This window comes from Passer domesticus, chromosome 11 (genome assembly GCF_036417665.1).
Source record: "Passer domesticus isolate bPasDom1 chromosome 11, bPasDom1.hap1, whole genome shotgun sequence".
NCBI lineage: Eukaryota > Metazoa > Chordata > Aves > Passeriformes > Passeridae > Passer > Passer domesticus.
The window spans coordinates 11,243,400-11,266,042 of NC_087484.1; the positions used below are offsets into that span (position 1 = coordinate 11,243,400).

The 22,643-nt window shown below is 47.3% G+C and overlaps 1 protein-coding gene across 3 annotated transcripts in view; it reads right to left on the reverse strand.

The window, feature by feature from the left end:
* Positions 1-22,643, reverse strand: part of FGF12 (fibroblast growth factor 12) — a 217,694-nt gene that overhangs the window by 92,088 nt on the left and 102,963 nt on the right. Inside the window, exon 1 of one of the 3 annotated variants that reach the window (XM_064385678.1) lies at positions 4,916-6,259. The exons of the other annotated variants lie outside the window; for them this stretch is intronic. Coding sequence (XP_064241748.1) covers positions 4,916-5,114 — 199 coding nt within the window. The 5' untranslated portion in view covers positions 5,115-6,259. Of the gene's footprint in view, positions 1-4,915; positions 6,260-22,643 lie in introns of those variants that run through there. 3 annotated transcript variants of the gene reach the window in all.

A 22,643-nucleotide genomic window follows, 5' to 3' on the forward strand; every position in this document is an offset into this window, starting at 1 on the left:
TATCCAGGCTCATGTCTGGCTGGAGACTTGGCATCCATGCCCTTATCTCAGCTAGCACTTCTAGGAGCTCTTGCGGTCCACATGATGTCATATTTCCAGGTATTTCCATTCCACTCAGCCACTGCTTAGATAGAGAACACAGCATCAAATTCTGCAGAGGAGCAGGCAGAAGAATGTGATGGACCCCCCCTTGGTTGGGCACACACATGCATGGACACACAGAGAAGAGCTGGGATGGAGATGGAATTCCCTCCTGCAGGGAGCAGCTATGCCCTGGGTAATGCAGCCAGCATTTGGACAGTAGCAACAAAGTGGACAAATTCCACAGGTTGGGCAGGTATTAACAGCTGTTCTGATATGCACCACTCCCCAAAAGCAGGCAAGGACTATGAGCTAAAAGGGTGGTTTTTACCCTGAGCTTCAATCATCATTTTCACCCTGCATGAAATCAGAAAGGACTTCAGGATTTAAGTCAGGGAATTTAACAGCTTGCAGATGACAGACTTCTCAAATGCTTTAAATGAATCTCTGAATGAACAAAGTCCTTCTATGTCCTTCAACTAAAGCTGCCCTTATATTTTACTTATACTGCTGCAAAAATATCTACATCCATATATTTTAAGTTCCAAATCTCTATTTATTATTCAAAATGAGAAATACGGCAAATGGAAAACATGGTTTAAGTTACTGCTTTTTTCCTATGTGCAAGCCATTTCCTTCGCTTTGAGAGAAGCCTTTATATATCCCTAAGGAAAACCATCTTTCCCTGGAAGAGCACAAAATATGTACCAGACAGGGAAAAAAAAGAATTAAAAAAACACAATTTTTTTTTTTCCCTGGGGTGAAAAACCTGTTTGAGAATGAGCTCTGCATTCTGAGCTGGTAACTCACCTACAAAAGCAACATCTGAGGGGACTGAGACAATACTACACAGTGCCTGGCATCACCTGACCCAAAGCTGCCTCAATTTAAACATGATTTCCCCAAGCAGTAACACTCTTTCAGTGGGCTTCACTTGGATAAAATTTCTAGCAATCCCCACAGATATTGTGATGCTCTAGCCTGATGCTCTAGCCTGTTTTCCTTTGTGCAAGGGTGCCAAACTGCTCAGCTTTGCTGTTCAGTGGCCATGGCATGATGGAAGGCCACCTCTACCCCAGCTCTCTGGGGTGCGCTCTGCCCGAGAAGATGGATGGTGAAACAACAGTGGCAGCTTTCACAAATAAGCTGGACCCTCCAGCCCAGGCTTTTCAGACTGCTATAAAACAGCTGAAGAAGGGACACACTTGAATGCTTTAATTCAGACACAAAGGGGATGACAGTACTTGGTTCAACTCTTTGTTGGCAGGGAAGTCATATGGAGAGAGCTGCTTATCTCCTGCATTCAACTCTTGGATCCATCAGTCCCTGAGGAAGAATCCACCTCTTGAACCTGCACTGACAAGCCATGCCATAAAATAATTTCTTTTGAATCCTCTATCAAGTCACTATGGTTCAGAGCAAAATACATAATTTATAGATGCACAATTGCAGCTAATGACCTGTATCAACTCACAATAACGGGATTAAGCCCATGTGTCCAAATGTTCAGTTTAGTCCATAGCACTCAGTGTCCTTATTTGGTCTATCTTAAACTAGTAACTCATCTTGGAGCAAAACACATCCAAGAGCTCTAAAGAACACAGTGTACATGTGAGACAGCTGCCTTTGCCCATTGAAAAGACAGACAAAATTAGTTATCGTTTTACAACACAGTCCCTATTGCAACCAACAAATGAGATGTTTCTGCAGTCTGTTTTCCCCAGGAGCAGATAGCTTTCATTATACAAGACATCCCTGCATGGATCTGGCTCCCCATGGCTTGCCAAAACCTTTGACTACTCATGCCCAGTATGTGAGACTCAGCTGCTCCGGGGTGCAAATTCTCCCTTCCCATGCGAGAGCACGAGTATGTCACTCTCACTCCTCACAGGCTGCAAAGAGGAGCACAAGGTGCCAACCAGTGCCAAGTAACTCTGCTCAGCCACGTCTTTACTGAATATTTTAGTTATAGCACTGTTTGAGTCACATATTAAAACATGTAATAAACAGCTTACTTAATCAATGTAAGCTTACACAGTTACTTTACAGAAGCAAGCAGCAAAGGGAACATGAACCTCCACCAGAGATGTATCTGTGTAATGTGCAAGCTGCAGCTCCACCACTGCTGCATCCTGAGCTCAGAGGCACCAGGGCCCAAAGTGTGGAGTGCTGGTCCCAGCACAGGGAAATTAGGTCTCTGTGTCAGGTGACTGCTCCATAGCTGGAGCTGGTCTCACCTTCTGTAAAATGGGAAGAATCCTCTCCATTTGGTAGAGCTTGTTGAGTGCTATAGATGAAAACCACTCTGTAAATTCGAAGTATTTTGACAGTTACTCCCCATAGTCATAGGAAAAGGTCACGTTTAAAAAGGTAAGGAGAGATCCCCTGGCCCTGTATCACCTCCAAATACAACGGTACCTCTTGAACAGGGGTGTTTCTCTCATTCCCTTCACTGACTTGCAAACTACTGAACCAGCGTATCATTAAGTGCACATAATCACTGGGGTTGTGGGTCACTGCACAAAACATGCACATTTCTTTAAACCACTTTCAATTCATTTGCATGTCATTTTCTGTGCAGAAACTGGATTCTGAAATGAGCAAGTTATCTGGGCACAATACACTCCCATGAATAAACAATGCGAGCAGCAGAACCTCAGTAGCCGCCTCCTGAGCACCCAGGAATACAATGTATCAGTGAAATAAATCCCTAGATAAAAGATGGACACAGGGAACTAAAGCAGAGACAGTCTATAGCCTAGGAAAGGACACTTAAGATTTTTTTTCATAGCAACTTAATTCCTCTAGTTCTTTGATTATATAAAATGAATACTGGTTACAAGCTATTGACTGACAGCTCTGAAGACTGAGCAGCTCTATTTTACAACACTGAGTAGCACTGATCCTCCTTCTAAGTTAATAAAAAGATTCCCTAAAATCACTCTTGTCTGTAAGTTATCAAAAATGTTCCTCAGCATGAAAGTCCATGAAAGCTGACAGAATTCTTAAAATTCATTGATTATTCACAGGCATTTACTGAGTCCAAGGAAGCAGAATTGGACCTGTATAGCTGGGAGCACTGGGGTACGACCAATAGAAAGCCTTCCCAACTACATCCTGCTGGAAGTCACTAAAACTTTCATGAGACAAAGCATCTTGAAATCTAGCTAACAGATCTACACTTCCCAGCCCTCTTAATCCTGAGGAGATTGCATTTAATAGGAGATTAAGATGGAGAGGAAAGAGGAATATAAAAATTACATCAGTAAGACTCCCAGTTCCCATTCTTGATCCTGCAAAGAGTGACTCCTGAGACAAAATGCCAACATTTTTTGGGCAAGAGTCGTGTTTTGCTCTTGGCTCAGAGATTAACTAATACATAGGATAGTCCAGCAAGCCACCACTCATCAGAACTTAAGTAGGAAAAAAATGATAGACAACTTTTCCCCTTTGAATATTTCAAGTCACGCTATATTTTAAGTATTTTACAGTCTCTTGTGATACCTGCTTTCAAGTAGGCCATTAAAGAAACGGGTTTGCACAGCCTAACCCATGCATTGAGTCTTCAAACATTCTTGTAACTAAGTATGGTCCCTTCCCCACAGCCTGTGAATCTGGAGTGCTGACAGCAATCCAGAGTAAATATTCTTTCCCATTTGTTTGACAACAGTGCTGACAGAAGTGGCCTTTTATGGTGAGAGGCTTTGTCCCATTCCCTTCCCTTGCTCAGATGAGTCCAGCTCATGTACATCAGCCTACAGACAAGAAGAACAGCCTTAGCTACCTCTGACACCTTGGTGGAGACCTCAGCTGTGGAGAAGGGGCTTCATGAAGAGACTGATCAACAAACATAATACTAATGTTTATGGAAAACATGGGAGGCTTACACAGGTTGATGGTACATCCTGAATGGCTAAGTGAATGAGTATCCCCCTTTTTTAACCATTATACTGAAGAACATCTGAGAAAACGGTATCTTCACAGCAGCTTCTCAAACCAACCTCTGTTTTCTTACCTTTCCAGTGACTTATAGCAGTAAAACAAATAAAGGAAGGCATAAATAATAATTCCACTCAGAAATTATGGAGGGCCTATTCTTGCCAGGTGCTGAGTTCTCACGCCTACCAAGGACAGCTGACAGCCCAAAGCAATGCTCAGAACTGAAACTGTGGGTGGTGGGACTTCATCGTGGGAATGTGAGCACTAGGGTGTACACTAGGGTGAAGTTCTTCACAAGGAACCAAGACTGAGCACACACAAGGATAAAAGTATAAAAAGAAAGAAGACAAAAAAGGACTACCCTAAAGAGCACTTCTAGGTCCTCACAAACTCAGTATCAGGTGTCATACAGCTGCCATCAAGAAAGCTTTCTAATGAAATTCCCTGTACAACTCTGCTCTTGAAGTAGCACTTGATGGATTTAGTAATCAAATGGCCACGATTTTAACTGATCCTCAGTTTATCGATTTCCTTGTCTCCATGCAGAAAATGAGAGACCATTAAAAAAACTTATCTACGAAGAAGTGGAAAAATACAATTCTGGGTAAACCTTCAACAGATGAAACCGCTGAGCCACTCTTGCCAAGAGGACCCTCTTTGCTCATCCTTCCCATAGTCGTGAAGGGATGCTGGCAGCAGGTCACTGCCCTCCCATCCCTCCTCAGACCAAGGGAGGAGATCTGCCAGGACCCAGGCCAAAGTTCAGCTCGGAGCAAGCCTCGTCCCCAGCCGGTAGCCGGCGATGCCGGGAGCGCCCCGGGGCAGCCATCCCGGCGGGTCCGGGGCTGCCCTCGCCGCCAAGCGGGTTCGCACTGCCCCGGCCCGCCGTACTCACCCGGTCTCCTCCTCACCGGCCTTTTCCTGCCGCTGCAGAAGCGCACTTTGCTGAAGACCCCCAGGACATGCCTCTCGCATAGGGAGCGCCCGTCCTTGCTGGGGCTGGAGCGGCGCTTGGAGGCGGACACCCGGTCGCTGTTGGACTCCCTCGCTTGCCGCTTCTGCCGGATCAGCGAGCTGGCGATAGCCGCTGCCATCGCCGCTCATGGGCCCCCCGCGCCGCTCCGCTCCGGGGTGCGCCGCCCGGGCGCGCTGGGGCCGAGCCGCCGCCGCGCCCCGCGGGGACCGGGGACGGGAACGACCCGCTGAACGCGCTGCAGCCCCGAGTCCCGGCGCCGGGGAGGGCTCAGCCGGCCAGGCGGAGCAGGGCGCCCGGGCTAACAACCATGGCTGGACGCCGGACCCCGCCGCCCATGGGTCTGTCCCCGGGGAGCGCAAATCCCGGCGCGGGCGGCCGTCGGCGAGACCCCCGGCCGGGCTGGTAGCGCCGCGTAGATCCGGGAGCGGCCGCCCCGCTGGCGAAGGTCCGCTGTGTCCAAAGGATAGGGGGACGCGGAGGATCCGCGGGTCCCTGCGGCGCGGTGCCGCTCCGCTCCGCCCGGGCGCAGGCGGCGGCGCTTCCTCCCTCCGGCCGCTCTCCGGCGAGGGGCTGCGGGATGAGTCAGAGACCCCTCGGCCCGCGGGCAGCCCCGGCCCCGGCGCGGTGGCTCCGAGGCGCTGCGCGGCAGGGCGCGCACATGGACGCGGCTCCGCGGCCGGGCTCAGGGAGAGCCGCGCTGCATTCCTGTTCGCACTCCTCCTCTTTCTCCTCTCCCCCCCTACCCACTCTGCTCTCAGAGAGGGCGGGAGGGGAAGGAAAAAGCGGCCACGGGAAAAAGCAGCAGACCAACAAACAAATTAAAAAGAACGGGGAAAAAATTAAATTAAAAAAAAAAAAAAAAAAAAAAAAAAAAAAGAAGCGGCCGGCCGCGAGTGCGGGCTCACATCGCCGCAGCTCGGCGCCCCGGGCTCACAGCGCCATGGCTGGCGCAGCTTCTCCTGCCCTGCTCGCCGCCTCTGCCCCGGCACCGGCTCTCCCCGACGGCAGCAACCCACATCGTCCGGCCGACCGCCGAGCACTCGGCACCGGGGCGGCCCCGGGCCCGGCTGCCGCGGCGGGGACGGCGGCGGGAGGAGCGATGCAAGGCGGGGAGGAGGTGGAGGAGGAGAAGGGCGGGGGGGTGCGGCTGCCACTGCTGCTGCTGCTCCGTGCGGGGCTCAGGATGCTCCGCGGTGCCGCCCGACGGCGGCGGAGCGAGGAGGAGCCGAGCCGCGCCCGCTTCCCGCCTGCATCCTCCTGCCCGAGCCGGGAGGGGGGAGGCGAGGAGAGGAGGGGGGAGGAGGAGAGGGGAGGGAGGGGCCGGGGAAGCCCCCCCGGACGCCCACGCTGCGCAGGGCTGTTGCCAAGGCGGCGGGGAGCCCCGCAGCCCGCGGCGGCCGGGCAGGAGCCGGGCTCCGGGCTTCGGGCTCAGAGAGAATTGCAGCTGCTCCCGCTCGCCCTCTTCTACGCAATCCTACGTGATCGAGGTTCGGATGAGAAATATCGCGCAGGCAAAGCGAGGCAATTGCAGCTCCGCGGCGGCTCTGCCCCTCCGCTCGGGCAGACCCGCCGCCGGCAGCCGGGCTTCCCCGGGACCGCAACCCTCCGGCAGAGCCGCCTGCCACTCGTGCAGCCACATCGGCTGCCTCCCTGGCCACTGCTGTCGACCCCCGAGCACCCAGCCTCGGCAGCCGAGCGTGTCCGTGGCTTTCCCTGTTTCTCCGTGGAAGCAGAGAAAGGACAACCCCGGCATCCCGAGGGCTGCTCTGCCGGGGGCCGGTTCCCTGGCTGGGGAGCGTGCGGGCGGCTCCAGCGGCGGTGGGCACTGCTGGGCTGCCCCGACACATCGCCATCAGCAGGTGCTGGGCCGGCTCCCGCATATCTCCAGCCACAAAACCGCACCGAAAAAAAACTGAAGGTGGAGATACATCTCTGGTTATCCAGAGAAGTAACTGCTGCTGCACAAGGACGGTGCTCTCCAGATTTCAGGTTCAAGTAACAGGTAGCGATGGTAACTACCAGGTTATTTAGGTGACGAGCAAAATACCCAGGGGAACGCACAGGCGTCGGGGTGGAGGGAGAGGGGATCTCGGCTGAGAGGACACTGCTACACTTTGGCAAGTAACAATGGCACGACAGGATTAAGTGAGTCCTGAAGGTGTACGGGTGATGCATGTTTCTGGCTGACAACATCATTTTAGACCAGTTGGTGACACGCCCTAGGAATTTCTAGATTTAGCAAAATAATATTTTTAACTACTTCACTTCTAAGTTCTAAAAATTTTCTGAATTCTTCACCTCTAGACTTCAGCTCTAAATTATTTTAATGTATTGGGGAGAAAAGACAACTGAAACAACCACCCACTGTGTCCATAATGATTAACTAAACTCTGGCATTACTTCCTGATTTTTACTCTTAGTCTCTCTGCATACCAAAACAAGGTGGAATCAGGTACTCCAGGCTGTTTATCTCTTTTTAACTACTGCCAACTTTTTTTGAGCAGATTTCACCATCCCAATCAATAACATTTTTTCTTCCCTTCCCTTTCCTGTAGCTAAAATGCTTCAGATTTTAATTTTTTCTATCGGATTATTTCACTTGACATCAAAGAATTATTGCAGTACAAGGTACAAGCATGGCCTAAAGAAAGCTGTTTGCAATCAGAGAATCACTGTCTGAAATGCCAGTGAATTATCCAAAGCTTCATCTTCAAAGGATGTGAGCATATCTTCATATCATCTCAAGAAAGAGATTTTCCATCTATATATATACTTTTTTTGCCTGTAGTCTTCAAGTCTGGTGAAAAAATGCCAGTTTATCCACCCCACATTAGATAAATTCCAGTTATTTTGATGTGCAACTAATTTGTTTTGTTGTGTAGCTGTAAACTGGTAGCAGCAGCTCTGCACTTAAAAATGATCCCAATCAGTGATAAAGTCGGTCACAGCATTTTTTTTTCCTGATGATTTGTGGATCTGAAAAGAGAGTTGCTGCAACTCTTAGGAAGAAAGGCTTCTCCCAGGTCTTTCCTGCTTCTGCAGTGAGTGAATTAAATTAAGCCAAAGCTTGTGAAACTGAATGTAGTGTTGCATTTGCCAACATGCAGGTCTGCCTTTATCTATAGATGGCCAAGGAGTCCACAGGGTTTGGTTGTGAGCACAGGCACGGTGCCATGAGCTCCTGGTGACATTACTGACACATACAACTGCACAGGTCAAATCATGCTCCAACTTCACAAAACTTTATAAAGAACCCAAGCTTTTATAAACACCAAGGAAGCCCAGAGTGGTCTTGAGCTTAGAAGGCTTGGTCTTGAGAATAGAAGGCCAGTCTCATCATGCTCCTGCACTGTCATTGTCACCAGTGAAACATTACCTTTGGTGGGCTGCCAAGTGAAACAGGAAAGCCTCCGTGTGCTTCCATCTATCTCTAACAGTGAAAGTTATCTCTTTAAACTTCCATTTGGGAAAACAGGGTTCAAAACATCTTCTATTTTAATCTGTATCAGCTACTCCTCTTTGAGGGTTGTGCAGCCTACACTGTTCCAAACCAACTAGCCCCTGTAAGATTCACAAGCTGTCTTCCTCCTTACTACCAATGGAAGCTGAATTGTTTGAGCAAACAGGGCCAATATGGCATTTTTCCTTAAGGAAAATATTTTAAAACGTATTTTTCTATAAAGTAATATCTATATTGTATAGTTATTATGGCCATTTTTCTGGCATGCCCCTTCTCTCTGGGCTTCCTCCTCACTTCAGTACCAGTCTGCAAAGCTGCACAGTGCATCCTATGAAAAACAATGCAATTCATAAAATAACCAATACAGACTATTATGATGACATTGGAGAGATATGCCAGGGGTCCTTCTGCAGTTTGTGGAGAAAGACCCCATCTGGCACAGAGGAACAGGCAGAGTGTCAGACTCCATGTGGCTGTTGAAGGATCAGACTCACTGTGCTCACTAAACATCCCCACCCCAAACATACAGGAGCCTCTGCATGACCAATATTAACATTTCAAGACACTAGCATTTCTGAGATTTCACTCTGTTGATAAATAAACTCTTCTGTCCTTAGTGCTGAGGTTTAAAATGAAGGCATGGCTGAATTTCAGGGCTCTGGTGACTTGAGCAGAGAAGAGATCTAGAATTGCATTCCCTTACCTTCCTAAACAGAATGATCTATCTAGGTCAAAACGGAGGTTATTGGCATCTTTCCTGAGTGAAGTGCAATAATTCCCGCAGGGTTGCTAACAGAATATCCTGTTTATTTTTCATAGAGCCTTCAAAAGCCATGGGCTGTGTTCTGTAGATTCAGTCCTTAGGCATATCTCTGCTTTACTAATTCTGTACATATAGAGCTAACTACAGATACAAACATATGCAGGTTTTTTGCTATTTTATCTGCAGAGCTACTGAAAATGCATACATGAAAATTAAGGAAGAGATTTACATTTAATACCACTTTAAAATGTGTGTGCACATTGCTGTAGTTGAATGGGAAAAAAAGAAAGACTCCCATCTCTGGCCAATAATTATGAATGGCCTAATTCACCATTTTACAGCAGCATAGCAACAAATCTCTTCCAATAGGAAGGCACTGTTGAGTTTGAAAGTCTGCATGCAGACACCTCTTAAGAATTGTACCAAATTTCCACGCTGTGTAAATTACATCTAAAATGTACATTGCCAGAGCTGCTTATTAAGCAGAATTAAGCCCATATCCATGTTTTATTAACTTTATTCTTTATAAGGTAGCCCCTTGTTGCATGTCTAGCATAATTAAAATTCATGCAGCTTTGGCATTCCCCAGTCTCTCTGCGTGGGCGGACTTTTTGAAAAAAAAAACATGCCTGGGTAACCTGATAAAGAAAAGACAAGACCTTACTGCATTTTGCTCGGTTTCTGTGCAGGGTAATTCTGTTTACAATGCATGAGTTTGTATCTATGTTTGGATGCCTAATAAGAATTCACATGGCCACTTTAAATATGCTATTCAGGGAGAGAGATCTGGCCCTTAAACAGCAGCAGAGTACAAGAACTGGCCAGCTTTCTGGGCTGTTCTTGCACAGCTGAGCTTAGAGCTGACTTGGCCTTTTAATAAACACAAAAAAGCCTGCATCACCTGATTGCTATATTGAAATAATTCATTTAATGGGCCCTTCACTCCCCTTTTTGCCTTCAAAGATTCAATTAAACAAAATTTGCAACTCATCACAAGAAGTATTTATTAGTTTAGCTGGTGTCTTTCAATCCAGCTCCAGCCTGGGGAGGAGTTGGGCCTGTCTAGCTGTTAAAGCCAGGGGCAGGTACACAGCTGGCACACTGCAGAATGAAACCACTATTGCAAAAAGCAAGCCACAAGCAGTACCAACATGACAAAACCAGCTGCAGCCTAGAAAATGAAAGCATTCTACTAGGATTTTATACATTCACCTTTTTTTTTTTCCTTTTTAAGAGAAGGTTTTCTACTTAGCAGAAGCTTTTATTTCTCCTTGTTGACTGGTCACCTATATGAGGTGGAGGCAGGGCAACACAAGAAAGCTTCGCCTCACTGAAGGGAACTGTGGCTGTCTAAAAAAGAAAGTGTTGTGAAGCATTCTTCTTCAAGAAGCCTCCCGTACGGATGAATAGACTTTTGTCTCCAGGGCTCTGGAAGCCCTGCTGGGATCATTTCCCTGAAATGAAGCCTGAAAAGGAGCAGTAGCAGGGAGCATCTCAAACTGTTCCCACACAGAGACCTCCCTGTAGACAGGTCAGTGCCTGTCCCACATGGCAGAGCCAGACTTGGGGCTTGCTCAAGGTGGGCTCATTGCAAACCTGTTTTTATCACCTCAGCCCAACAGTCCTGTTCATCAACCATTCTGTCATTGCCTTCCCCTATGGGATCAGGACATGAAAAGCTGCTGTCCTTGCAGTGATACACTTCTGTTGTGGCTTCCTAAGTGGCAGGAATCCAAGAGAAAGGACCTGCAAACACCTGCCCAGTGACAGCTCCCACACAGCACTTCAGTCACACGGGCAGTGCAGGAACAAGGCCTTGCTGAAGGATCTCCCACCAAGGAGTAATGACAGGATGGACACTCTGCTTGCAGGTCACCTTGTGCAAGGCAGAGCCGAGAGCCCACCCTCGCTGGGCCATTGGCACACATCCAGCTGCTCCAGGCTTACAAACACCCACCTATGCATCAGGAAAGAAAACTCAAGTATCTTCTTGCCTATGCTGGAGAATTTAAAAGGCAGGACAGACAGCCTCTCTTCCTTTCTTCCTCCCTCTACCTCCTCTTCCTCACTGGGGTTCTCCCAACAGGCAGCAACTCCCTCCATCCAGTTCCTTAAGGATTTTCACCTATTGCTACCTGTCAAATAGCCTTAAGCCACAGGAACCCAGAAGAGGAAAGCATGGACTTGAGATTTCACTCCAGGTCTTGCATCTGCATTCACAGTGTGTTAGAAGAAGACCACATCCCTTGTGCTTTTAATGCACAGCAGAAGCTTGAAATGAAATAGGTGGAATAGTCACCACTGAACAACCCCACTTGTGAGCCTGAGGCTGAACACACACACATCATGCTCCTCTGTCTAGAGCAGAGATTCAGTCCCCACACCTCAGGATAGCGGCACTTTTAGGAACAAGACAATTCCCACTCTTCTCCCTAGGAGAGGGTCAGCCATCCCCACCGTTCTCTTTACATCCTATTTGATGACAGCCTGTAGCCCATTTTGGCCTACCGTTTCAATAATGCCAGAGATGCCCAGGTCTCACAGACACTGAACATGGTTGTGACTGGATGAACATGTCACCTGCAAGAAGGTGTGGTCTGGGTAGAGAGGGGAGTGAAACCCCACAGTGCAGCTCCATGCCCAGGGCCCCCAAGCCCCTGGCTCAGGAGGTCTGAGAGGCTGCCCAAACTTTTCCCTCTCCCTGGAAGGAAGGAAAACTCCTCATGTTGTAACCATGCAGCCAGACACCAATTTCAAAGAAAACCATTTTCAAGTGTGTCAGGAAAAGTCTTTAAATTTAAAATTTCCATCAAGCTGACTTTGCTGAAAGTCACAGAGATCCTTCCTGATTAGAAGTTGGCTGAGGCAAAGGAACCCGATTATGTGATTGAGAATGATAAAAAGGAGGAAGGGAGAATGAAACCCTATTGTGCTCCTCCAGCAGGGCTGTGGGACCTCTGCTCCACAGCAGGTCAAGGCTTGGAGACTGAAGACATCCACCTCCTTGCTGCACCTCTGTAGCACTGGCATGGGCCAAGAGGGGGAGGAAGGGCCAGAAGCTGTCAAAAGAAGTATCAAACTTCCTCGAGACCTGTAATCTGTCTATCTGCACATAATGGATTCTGACAGACCTAAAGAAGCCATGGAAAGTTCCCTAAACCAAAACTTTGCTTGTCCCTTCATCCGGCTTCCAGAAGCCCAGAATGTGCAGCCTGAGCTAGGTCAAATCTCAATCCTGCTGGGTCAGCAGAGCAATGCTGCACTGGGGCAGCCCACTGCTCTGCACTCAGCAAAGCATCCTTCCAGTCTGGAGAGCTTGAAAGAAAAGCAGCAATTCTGGCAAGACCTGGTACTCCTATTGTCATCCAGCTGTGCAGTCCAGGAGTGCTGGAACATTAATCCTGCCCTAAGGATGCCTCTGAAGTTACATGCATTCAGATTGCATCTTACTTAACAAAACCTGCTTATTTCTCCTGCATACTTCAAGAGCATATTCAACACTAAAAGTAACTGTGAGATTACAACTGTCATGTAGCTAGGACAAGGTTTGAAGACTCCCTCATCCCCTGATGACCTAAAGTGCTGGGTAAAAAGGATCTGGGTGAATGCATTCCTTCCCCCAGAAACCCCTGGCTTAGAAGCACACCTTTTGCTATTTGCATTGTAATTTATTTCTCTCTCCAGCAATAAATCAACTCCTCTATCTCTCCAGCAAAATGAAATCCCATGTCCTCTTTCCCTGGACTCTGAGAGCTGCTGCAATCCAGACACCAATAAAGATATCAGTGGTCTGTAAGGAAATCTAAGTTTGCCAAGGATACAAAGACTAATGCAGTAGTAATTAATGATCGCAGTAAGTCTGGTGAAGAGAATAAACTGAACTGACACGGAAACTGAGTTCATAGAAACAAGTTTCCTTTTAACACAGCCAGATCAAATCTCCAGGGATAAATTGTGCAGTCTGTATTACTTCAAGACTGGGCAATTTTTTTTCCTCAGAAGCAGTAACTCTGGGAACTGGGAACCATGAGAGAGATACAACTAACAGGAGCTTTCTGCACAGAACTGCAGCTAGGAGAACCCAAGCCCATGCATACACAGATGGAGCAACAGCGAGAAAAATGAGCAATGTTCATTTTACCAAATTTGTACAAATACATTTCTACCAGTGCAGCGAACACCAGTATCACAAGTCACAAAGTCTGGTTACCACACTTCAGAAGTGGCAGAACAAAGATGGTCTGAACACTATGAAGAATATGGATATAGTGACAGACACGAGCAGTTTGGTCTCTTGGTTGCAGTAATAGCACGTTTACAGGGATTCACATGGGGCCACTCTTGAAAACACTCTTGGTACTCGCCTGTATTTAGCCTGTTAATACCATGGCCACTAATTGTTTGATGTTGATGGCTGAAAATCTGGCCATTAAAGACAAATTTTCTCGGTATCCAAGAAAATGACAGGGAAAACTTAGCCCTGGCTGATAAATCTCTCACCCCTCAGTAAGAACATTTTTGAAAGGAGGGACTGTCTCAATCCAGCAAAGTCAGAGTGAAATCTGGAGGCTGTAAGTCAAGGCAAGGCTCGTGTTTATTGTTAATATCAAAGGTAATCCATCAAGAGAACATGGCAAGAGTTGTGATGGATTTGCTATCATTTCACCATAAGAGCCAGCCTCTTTCAAAAATAGATGAGCTGATATCACAGTGCACGGGGTACAAGGGACCCTGGAGAAGTCACCCATGTACTGAGCCAGCAGTACCTTCATCATCACTGACAAGGCTTGTCCAATGGTCCGAGCTCTGAACAGGCACCTGCAGCACTGTAAATCCCACACCTCCCTTAGGAATGTGGCTCTCTACCACCATCAGCTGAGAAAGGCTACTTCTAACATCTAGTCCAAATCCCACTTAGCTTCAGGTTTCTTGCCCTATTGATTATGCCTGCCCCACAGGACTTACTGGACTTGCTTGGTGCAGTCCTGATTTGAGTTATGGTGGAGACCAGACTCATAATCACAACCGGTCCCTTCTGCCTGGCTTCTGACACTCACCAGCTTCTGACTCGTCAGTCAGTATTAGAGCTGAGATGAACAGAAATCTACTCTGCAAAAAATGTTGCATTCAAAGTTGTGTTTCTTCCCCACATGAAATGAAAATGAGACCTTTTGGAGCTCACTATGAAATGCCAGACGAGAGGACAGCACACTGATGTGGTAGAAGTGGCGGTCTCACCACTGTTCAGACCAAGTCTCTGCTTCTGCAGTAGGCAGAGCAGTGACATGAAACTTGGCACTGAAATCCCTGTTCAATACGCTCTTCTGAAATGACTATTTCCTTTCTCCCTTGCACAGTTTTGGCAAAGTGGCATTTTTCAAGGGAAAAACGCACCTCTACTGATTGTTTGGCTACTCCTTCTTGATGCATCCATCACAGCCTCCCAGGCTGTACCACTCACATGTGTCTCTCTGACATGAATTACAGTTCCTGCCTTTTCTTCTCTCACACTGCTGAACTCCTGAAGTGCCTAAAGCAGAAAATGCAATAGCTGTTCTGACCACTTTCTACGGCTCTTCTAGGGCTTTGCAAGAACAGCCTTTGGACATGGGCAACCCCTTTTTCTTGCATCCTTTATTCATGACCCCTCTACAGCTTCTGTCTTGGACAAAGAATTCCTGTACAGTGTGATTTCTGTCTTCCTCTCTGGCCACGCTTGCCTGCCCTCCCCCTTCACATACACATTCCTTTTCCCACTTCAGGGACGCAGTTAGTGTCCCTTTGGTCTCCATCACAAACAGGAAAAAATATTCTGCTAAAGGGCTGCTGGAGCCTGCTACAAATAGGTCACTGGTCGGAGCTGGTGTCTGGAGACTACCCCAGTAAGAGTGGAATTAAGCAGAGAGAGCAATGCGTTCTGTGAGTCATGGAGAAACAGGCAACAGACCCTGCTTACCCATCTAGTCATGATCTAAAGCATTCCCTGTTGAATACTGCTGGGTCCTGCAGGATGGGAGCACAGGATCCCCTGAGCTTCCCTTTCTACTCCCACAAAGAAGGCTGCAAAGTTGGAAATGCTGCCCTCCCACCACCCCATGGGCAGTATCAGCTGCCTGCTGTGGCACCCAGCACGATGTCTATGGCTCATCCTTGTCACCTGCCTCAGAGCTTTTACAGGAGCCCATGGGCACTCCTGCTCCAGCACAGGGGAAAGGGGCAGCCTCCAATAACGAGAGGAGCTGGCAAAGCAGCCAGCAGCAGTCCAACGAGAGATGCTGTAGAACTGCCAAGTGTTGTCAGATGTAGGGTAACTCACCAATAAGAGCTTTCATCTTTCATTATGATTGAATGCTCCTGCTCTAGCCTGTTGGAAAGATCATCTCCTGAGAGGCTATGGGCTCACTGAAGCTCATGCAAGGTAGTACAAACCAGGGGGCAGGGTATTAGCATTTTCTTTTGGCAGACGCTTATACCTAAGACTAGCTGTGCTTGGCAATTGCAAAATGCACACGTGTGGGGGTGAGGAGCCTGAATTAAAAGCCACTTAAGTGGGTACTTGAGTAATTATTGGGAGGCTTCTGAAGAGACATTTTTGTCAGTAATTAAGGAGATCATGGCTTTGTGGTGGGTACAGGTAGCAATATAGCAACAGAGATCCTCAGCATTCCATGGAGAGATGACCAGCTATCCATTAGCTACAGAGGCATGTTGGGATTTTCTGCCCAAAAAGCATCCTTCAGTCTTGAAAGAGGGCCACAGCAGCAAAGGGGCTGAAATCCTAATATTCTCACAGTCTCAGATTTTCTGCACCAGGGAAAAGGAGGCACAAAATTATTTTCATGGAACTGCCTAGTTCTTGAAGTAGCTCTTCTTCCGCAGACTTAGGGCCCACTGGTGTTTCTGTCTTCCAGAGGCCCTGTTTCAGCTTCAGAAGCTCTGTATCCCTGGGCAACCTCCCCATCCAAAGGAAGTGAAGCAAAACATGCTGGGCAGTTCCAGCCTGGAAGAGGGTTGACTTATGCTTCATTTATGGGCAGGGTAGTTTTGATCTGATTGCAAGGATGCTCTCTATCCCCTAACTCATTTTCATAAGCCTGATGCAAGCTTTGTCACTCATTTGCTTGGCTTTGGGAACCCTTCTGTTTGCTAAAGAATGCCAATAATACATGTTCCCTTCTGAGCATTAAGAAGCAAATCTATTATTTCTTCAATCCATTACAGTAGATACTTCTAGAAACTCAGATACTAAGCTGGATACTTTTAGTACCTCTAATACCCACTTCAGCCCACCTCAAATGCTGTAAAATGTGGGGTGCAAGAAGGTGCCCTCAGATGAAAAATCTGATTTGACAGGACGGTGATTCAGAGCTACATTTAAGTCTGCACTGATGAAGTTGGGCACTTAGGAAATTAAGTGTGCAGATCTGTAGCTACCAGGGCAGTGTCTATCTCCTCATTACAGATGCAGGTAAAGAAGCTTGAAGACAGTAGCAGTAAAAGGAGCATATGCAACACAAACATGTCCTTGTGAAAGAGCATAATTCACAGACACTTCATTACCTTCAATAACTTTGAGGTCCTTGCTTATTCATCAGCAAGTCTTAGCTGTCATGAGCCAAAAAGAACGTGAGCTGAGATTATCAGTGTCTACATAAATGAAACAAACTTCCAGGTCTCACTGATGCTCCCGGGATCTCCCCATAAGCTCCACCATCCACCCCTTACACTACCAATGCTCTGTGTGGGGTGTGCAAGAAATCCCTGTGCAGCAGGCACCAGCTCTCACCCCAGTTAAACATGCCAGACTGACTCCTGCAAAGTTCATCTTGCCAAAAACCAGTTGACATAAGGAGGTAGACACCAGGCATTTGTTTCAGAAAAGGATACGTGCTACTCCCAGCCTTATTATTATTTGCACATGGATAGCTCCAGCATTTGTTGCAATTCTCTCACTTTTCCTCCTTGACTCTTGGCACAATGTAGGGTCTGAAAAGTCTTTATTTTTTTCTTTCTTTAATAATTTGATATGGACTCTGTCAGCTTAAATTTGACGCAGCTTTGCGATTTTATGGGAAAATAAAAATTGAAAAAAATATAGAGAATTCATAAACCCTTGGTCAAGCAGGAAATATGCCCACAATATTGTGCAGCTTCAATGAAAGCTTTTCTTCTTAAAACAAAGGATGCTCCCTCGTGTTGTTTGAAAACCTGGCACTAGAGCAATTAAGAAAGTGAAACTGCCTACAAACTAAAGCAGAATGCACATGTTTCATAGATCTTCATTGCCCAGGCAGAAAGAAATGTAAACAGGGCATAAATAACTGCAGTCAGAGGACAGATAAGCTGAAGGACAATGCTGGCACAAGAGGAAATGGGTACAAACTGGCCAAGAATAAATTTAGACTAGAAATTAGACATGGTTTCTAGCAATCAAAGGAGTGAGACACTTCCAGCAGGACCAGTGGGCACATTGCTGCTCTCATTCTACTCCTTCTGTTCCAAGGAGGCTTTTTGCACACATTTGTGAAAAAAATTATGTGACACAGCCTACAATAACATGAGCCAAGAGACCCTTTCTCTGATCTGTAGCACTAATACTTTCAGTCTTTCAAAAAATGTCTTTTAAATATTCTAAGAATGAGGAGACATTTGATGTACATTCAGTAGGGTGTTTTATTTAACCTTTGCTAATTGACTCATCTTAAAATATATCTATACTAATAGCCTTGCACATTTAATTGATGAATTGAAGTAAGCAACAACAATTATTGAGTGTTTTTATTTAGTAGTGTCATTAAATAAAGTGAAAGCAAATAAGATCCCATAAAATACAAATGGTCTTATCTAAGAGTTGTTAGGGATGCAGTGACAGGAGTGCATTCAGTTAAGTGTTTATATTGTTACCATCATTCAGACATCAGCTCCAAAGCTTATCTAATTTGAAAGCCACTCCTGCAGATCTTTGCTATTGATTGCTGCAGCTTGCAGAGACACCACTCTCATTCCAGAACAGGGAAGATGTCAGTTCCCACTTGTGGGGTCCCCTGGCCAGCTGGTACCCACATCTGTCTGCACAGATCTTTTCTGCTTGCTGGATAATTTGAGGATACCCAGCATCATCTGGGAGACGAGGATTCTGTTGCCAGGGTGAGTTAGGAACAGAGGTACCCTCAGCTCTTCACCCCACATCTCCCCTTACCAGGATGGCTGGTGTCTCAACTTAGCTACTACTCAGCCTAAGTGAAACATATGTTTATGCCTGTATTTTCTGCTCTGAACTGCCATAGTGCCAGTTAATGTTGTTCAGAAATGAATTGCTGCTGCATAATGTACAGAACAACAAATTCACATTAGCTACATATCACAAATCAGATAATTACCAACCAAGATATTTGTACGCGTGTTCAACCTCTTACACGATGTAATAGGACACTATCAAAAAAGAGCTCACATTACAATGACAGTTTTGGCTTCTAGCACTTTGGCTTTTATTGTAAAAAAATTCTAATTTTCTGATTTTTATCTGCTCCTCCCCCCTGCTCCTAGTGATGTAGGAATTATGATTATGCCAGCTCTAAAACTAGACTGCCTGCTTTTAAAGCAGTCTTTCTGCTTGATTCACAAGCACAGCACTGAAGCATTTGAGACACAAACACTGCAGATCACCCTCAATGCCAAGAGAAAGCACCAGCCTGACCAACTTCTCTTTGACTGCCACCAGACCACGGAGTGACCGCAGGTGTGCACCCTCCTCCATCCACGAAATCAGGGCGATGATACTGCTTTTGTGAGCCTTCCCCAAGGGAAGGCTTGCAAAGACACGTCCTTGGGAGGCAGATAGATTTCAGGGTGGGATTTTTCACGCAGTGAAGGCAAGAGGTAATGATGGCAGGGCCCCAGCTTTCCCCATGCTTGCACAGATGGAGCTGTCAGGAAGGGCTCCCCTTTCGGAAGGGACCGACACTCTTCAGCCGACACCTCTGACAGCATCCCCTCTGCTTGTAGCTCAACTTCTCTGCACCTCGAGCAGAGACCCCACCAGGCCTCGCTCCCCCCCGTGAGGCCATACAGAGAGAGCTCGGCACAGCCGCTGCAGGGCAGCCTTGGCCCCCCAGCCACTCGCCCCCCTCACCAGCTCTTCCAGCGTGCTCACAGGATCCCTGTATTCCCACTGCAATAAATTACAAGGTTGCCACCTTGCTTCACCGAGACTTTATTTGTCAAACCCACAATCCTTCTGCCCCAGAACCACGAGCTCAGCAGCCCAGAGGCAGGGGAGATGGAGGTTCCACCAGGCAAGCAGTGGGGACCCAGTAATCACACCCAAACCCACATTTCCCCAGGGCTGCACCAACAAAGCCATTTTCACTGGTAAGAGTCTCGTAGGCATCACAGAAGCCCTTTCCAGTGTGCAAAACAGAGATTAGTCCCTCCTGCTCTGGGGAAACACCAAGGCTTGACAAAGATGTATCCCACTCAGATCCTTTTCCATCCTAAGTAAATAAGTAAGGAATCCAACTACAGCAGCATGACTAGAGTGACTGTGCCTCACAGGGTTATAGGATTACAGCTCTCAGCGCACGCAATTTCACAAAATTTCCAGGCTTTTTTTATGCCTGTGAGTAGAGCGAAAAATAGTAAAATACAGTATTGCACCAAGTTTCCTCTTTTCCTATGATGATTTTTTTTAGAAATGGAAAACAATATTGGGGTCATAGAACTATTTTATTTTACTTTAAATTAATCTTGTTTCTTTCCTACATTACTTAACCATTGAATGGTTAGTCTTGAGGAAACCTCAGAAGGCTGTAAACTTTCCCCTCTTTTTGGGGGGTGGGGGGAATTACAGAATATCTTGGACTATGTCTCTCATGGAAAAATTTGAAATGCAATTAGATAAAGATGTGAAAGAAGGTAAAGCTCCCCAGGCTATTAATTTATTTGGGGGGGAAGTGGGGGGGGGGCAGTTCTAAAATTGGGAAAATACCTCCTTTTGCCTTTAAATCTAATTTTTTGTTTGAGGGCATCCTGGTCACTGCTGCACCTAGGCCAAAGCTTTCCCAGTTTTGTTTCCAAGGGCCTGTGGATTAGAACAAACTTATATTTTTTATTTTTGCATGTGGAATAGTTTGGACGAGGTACTTCCAACTGAGATTGGAAGGGACTCGATGAATTCCTGTTATAACGAAGGTGAACAATTCCAGGGCACAAGGATCCCCAGACTGACACACAAGAGAGGGAGACAGCAGCCAAGTATGGGAGCAGGAAAGGGAGAGCACTGCCATGTAAGGTGACCAGACCACACCAGAACTGCTGCTGAAACTGAGACACAATACAAGAATCACCAATGAAATGAGAAAAAAACCCCGAGTTTGAGTTTATTTTCATCAAGTTACAATGCTGTCTCCCTGGGGCTGACCATCTACGTTGTGGCACAGTTAGCGATACCCTATGCAGGAACGTGCACTCTTTGTGCTGTAAGACATGCAGGAGGTTCTCAACCAAACCCACAGGGATTTAAGAAAACAACAATAAAATTCACTGCCTACTTAAATCAGTCCAGAACGGGTGTACACCCCTTAATTTACATGGGAAGGACACCGCTACCGACTCTTATCTAACCTACGCCTTTCTGAAACGCCGCTCTGCCTCCCTTTCTTTATTTCATTTCCATTTTCAAGGCCTGCGAGCGCTCGCCCCAGAGGCGCCGATCCCCGAGCAGCAAACGCGAGCCCCACGAAGGCGCTCCCCTCACGGGCCGGCGGCGGCGGAGCGGCAGCGCCCCCCAGCGGTGCCGGAGCCGCGCGCTCACCGCGGGCACGGCACCGGGAACGGGGGAGAGCGAGCGGGGAAAAGGGAAAAAAAAAGAAAAAGAAAAAGAAATTAAAGAAATGTAAGGGCGGAAAGGAAAATATACAAAAGGAAGGAAGAAAAGGGAAGAAAAAAGGGGAGAAACAACGAAGAGGAAAAGGGAAAAAAGAGGAGGAAAAGGGAAGAAAAGGGGAAGGAAAAAGGAGGAAGGGGAAGAAACGGGGAAGAAAAACGAATGGAAAAAGGGAAGAAAAAGGAACGGGAAAAGGAATAGGAAAAGAAATGGGAAAAGAAGAAAAAATAGGAAGGAAAAGAAGAAATATGAGGGGGAAAGGGAAGGAAGAAGAAATAAAGGGTAAAGAACAAGGGGGGAAAGGGGAAAGAGTTACAAAAAGGGGTGAAGGAAAATAAATGAAAAATCAAACCTTAGAGTATAAACACAGAGGCTTGGGTTTTGATTTTTCTTTTTTTTTTTTTTTTTTTTTTTACAAGGACCTGAAAGGCCGTATGAAAAAAGCAGAATTTCTGCACACACCAGCCCTCTCACAAGCGGGAGCGCTCCCGTGCTGCCGAGCCGGGCACCCCTCGCTGCCGGCAGGGCAGGGACCTGGGGCTCCCGCACGCACCAAAGCTGCCCCGGGAGATTGCACCAGGGCCGGGACTTGCTGCAGGCTCAGCCTGAGGGAAGTGCAGCTGCTGGCAGCCCGAGATGCTCCTCTGAGCACCAGCGTTTAGAGGCAGGGGCCGGACCCGCCGGGGCAGCTCCCAGCCGCTGCGCGCAGAGCCGCAGCCTCAGACACCTCTGTGCGACTAAACAGGGACAACCGGTCGGGCTCAGGGGTGGGGCTCTCTGCTCAACAGAGAAATACGTAATTTCGGCTCACACATGGCAAATGCGCGTGGCCTAGAAATGGGTGAAAGGAGAAGGACGCTCGGAGAGGAGGGCGGAGGGGCTCGGCCGCGCAGGGCGCGCGGTGTCCCCGCGGCAGCACTGCCACCTGGCGCTCAGGGACGCGCTCGCAGCCCGCCTGCCTCCCGTCCCTGCCCGCACCCGCCCGGGCCCTTTCCGAAGGCAGGGGTTTCTGCAGCCGGGACATGGCTTGCTCCCAGTGAAATGGGACAGCTCTGCGTTGTTCTTAGCAGGGCTTTCCCCTCCATGTCACAAGCCTTTGCACTCGTGGCAGCTCTGCCACAGAAGCGCAGGTGCCCTGTGCTGCAGGTGAGAGATCATTTCATTGACCTGTTTCATCATCTCCACGTTATTATTATTATTAAAAAAAAAGAGACACCTGCATGTAGTTTCACCAGTCCGTTGCATTTGCGATATTTTAAAAGTGCTACTTTAAAAAAAAACAAAAAAACCTGGAAGAACTGAAAAGAAAGAAAATTTATTTCTCTGCAACTCAAAAGCCTGCCTGTTCTTTTATTCACAAAGCTTTATTCTAAGTCTTTTTAACAAGTTGAAAACATAGTGTATTTTTTTCTGTTGGAGTTTTGGACTAAGTGTGACAAACCTCGTTCCTTCCCTCCAAACTTTTTGACACCGCACAAACTCCCAGATATGTTGTTCTCCCAGTGCTAAATTAAACTGCCTTTCCCCTTTGTACCATGCA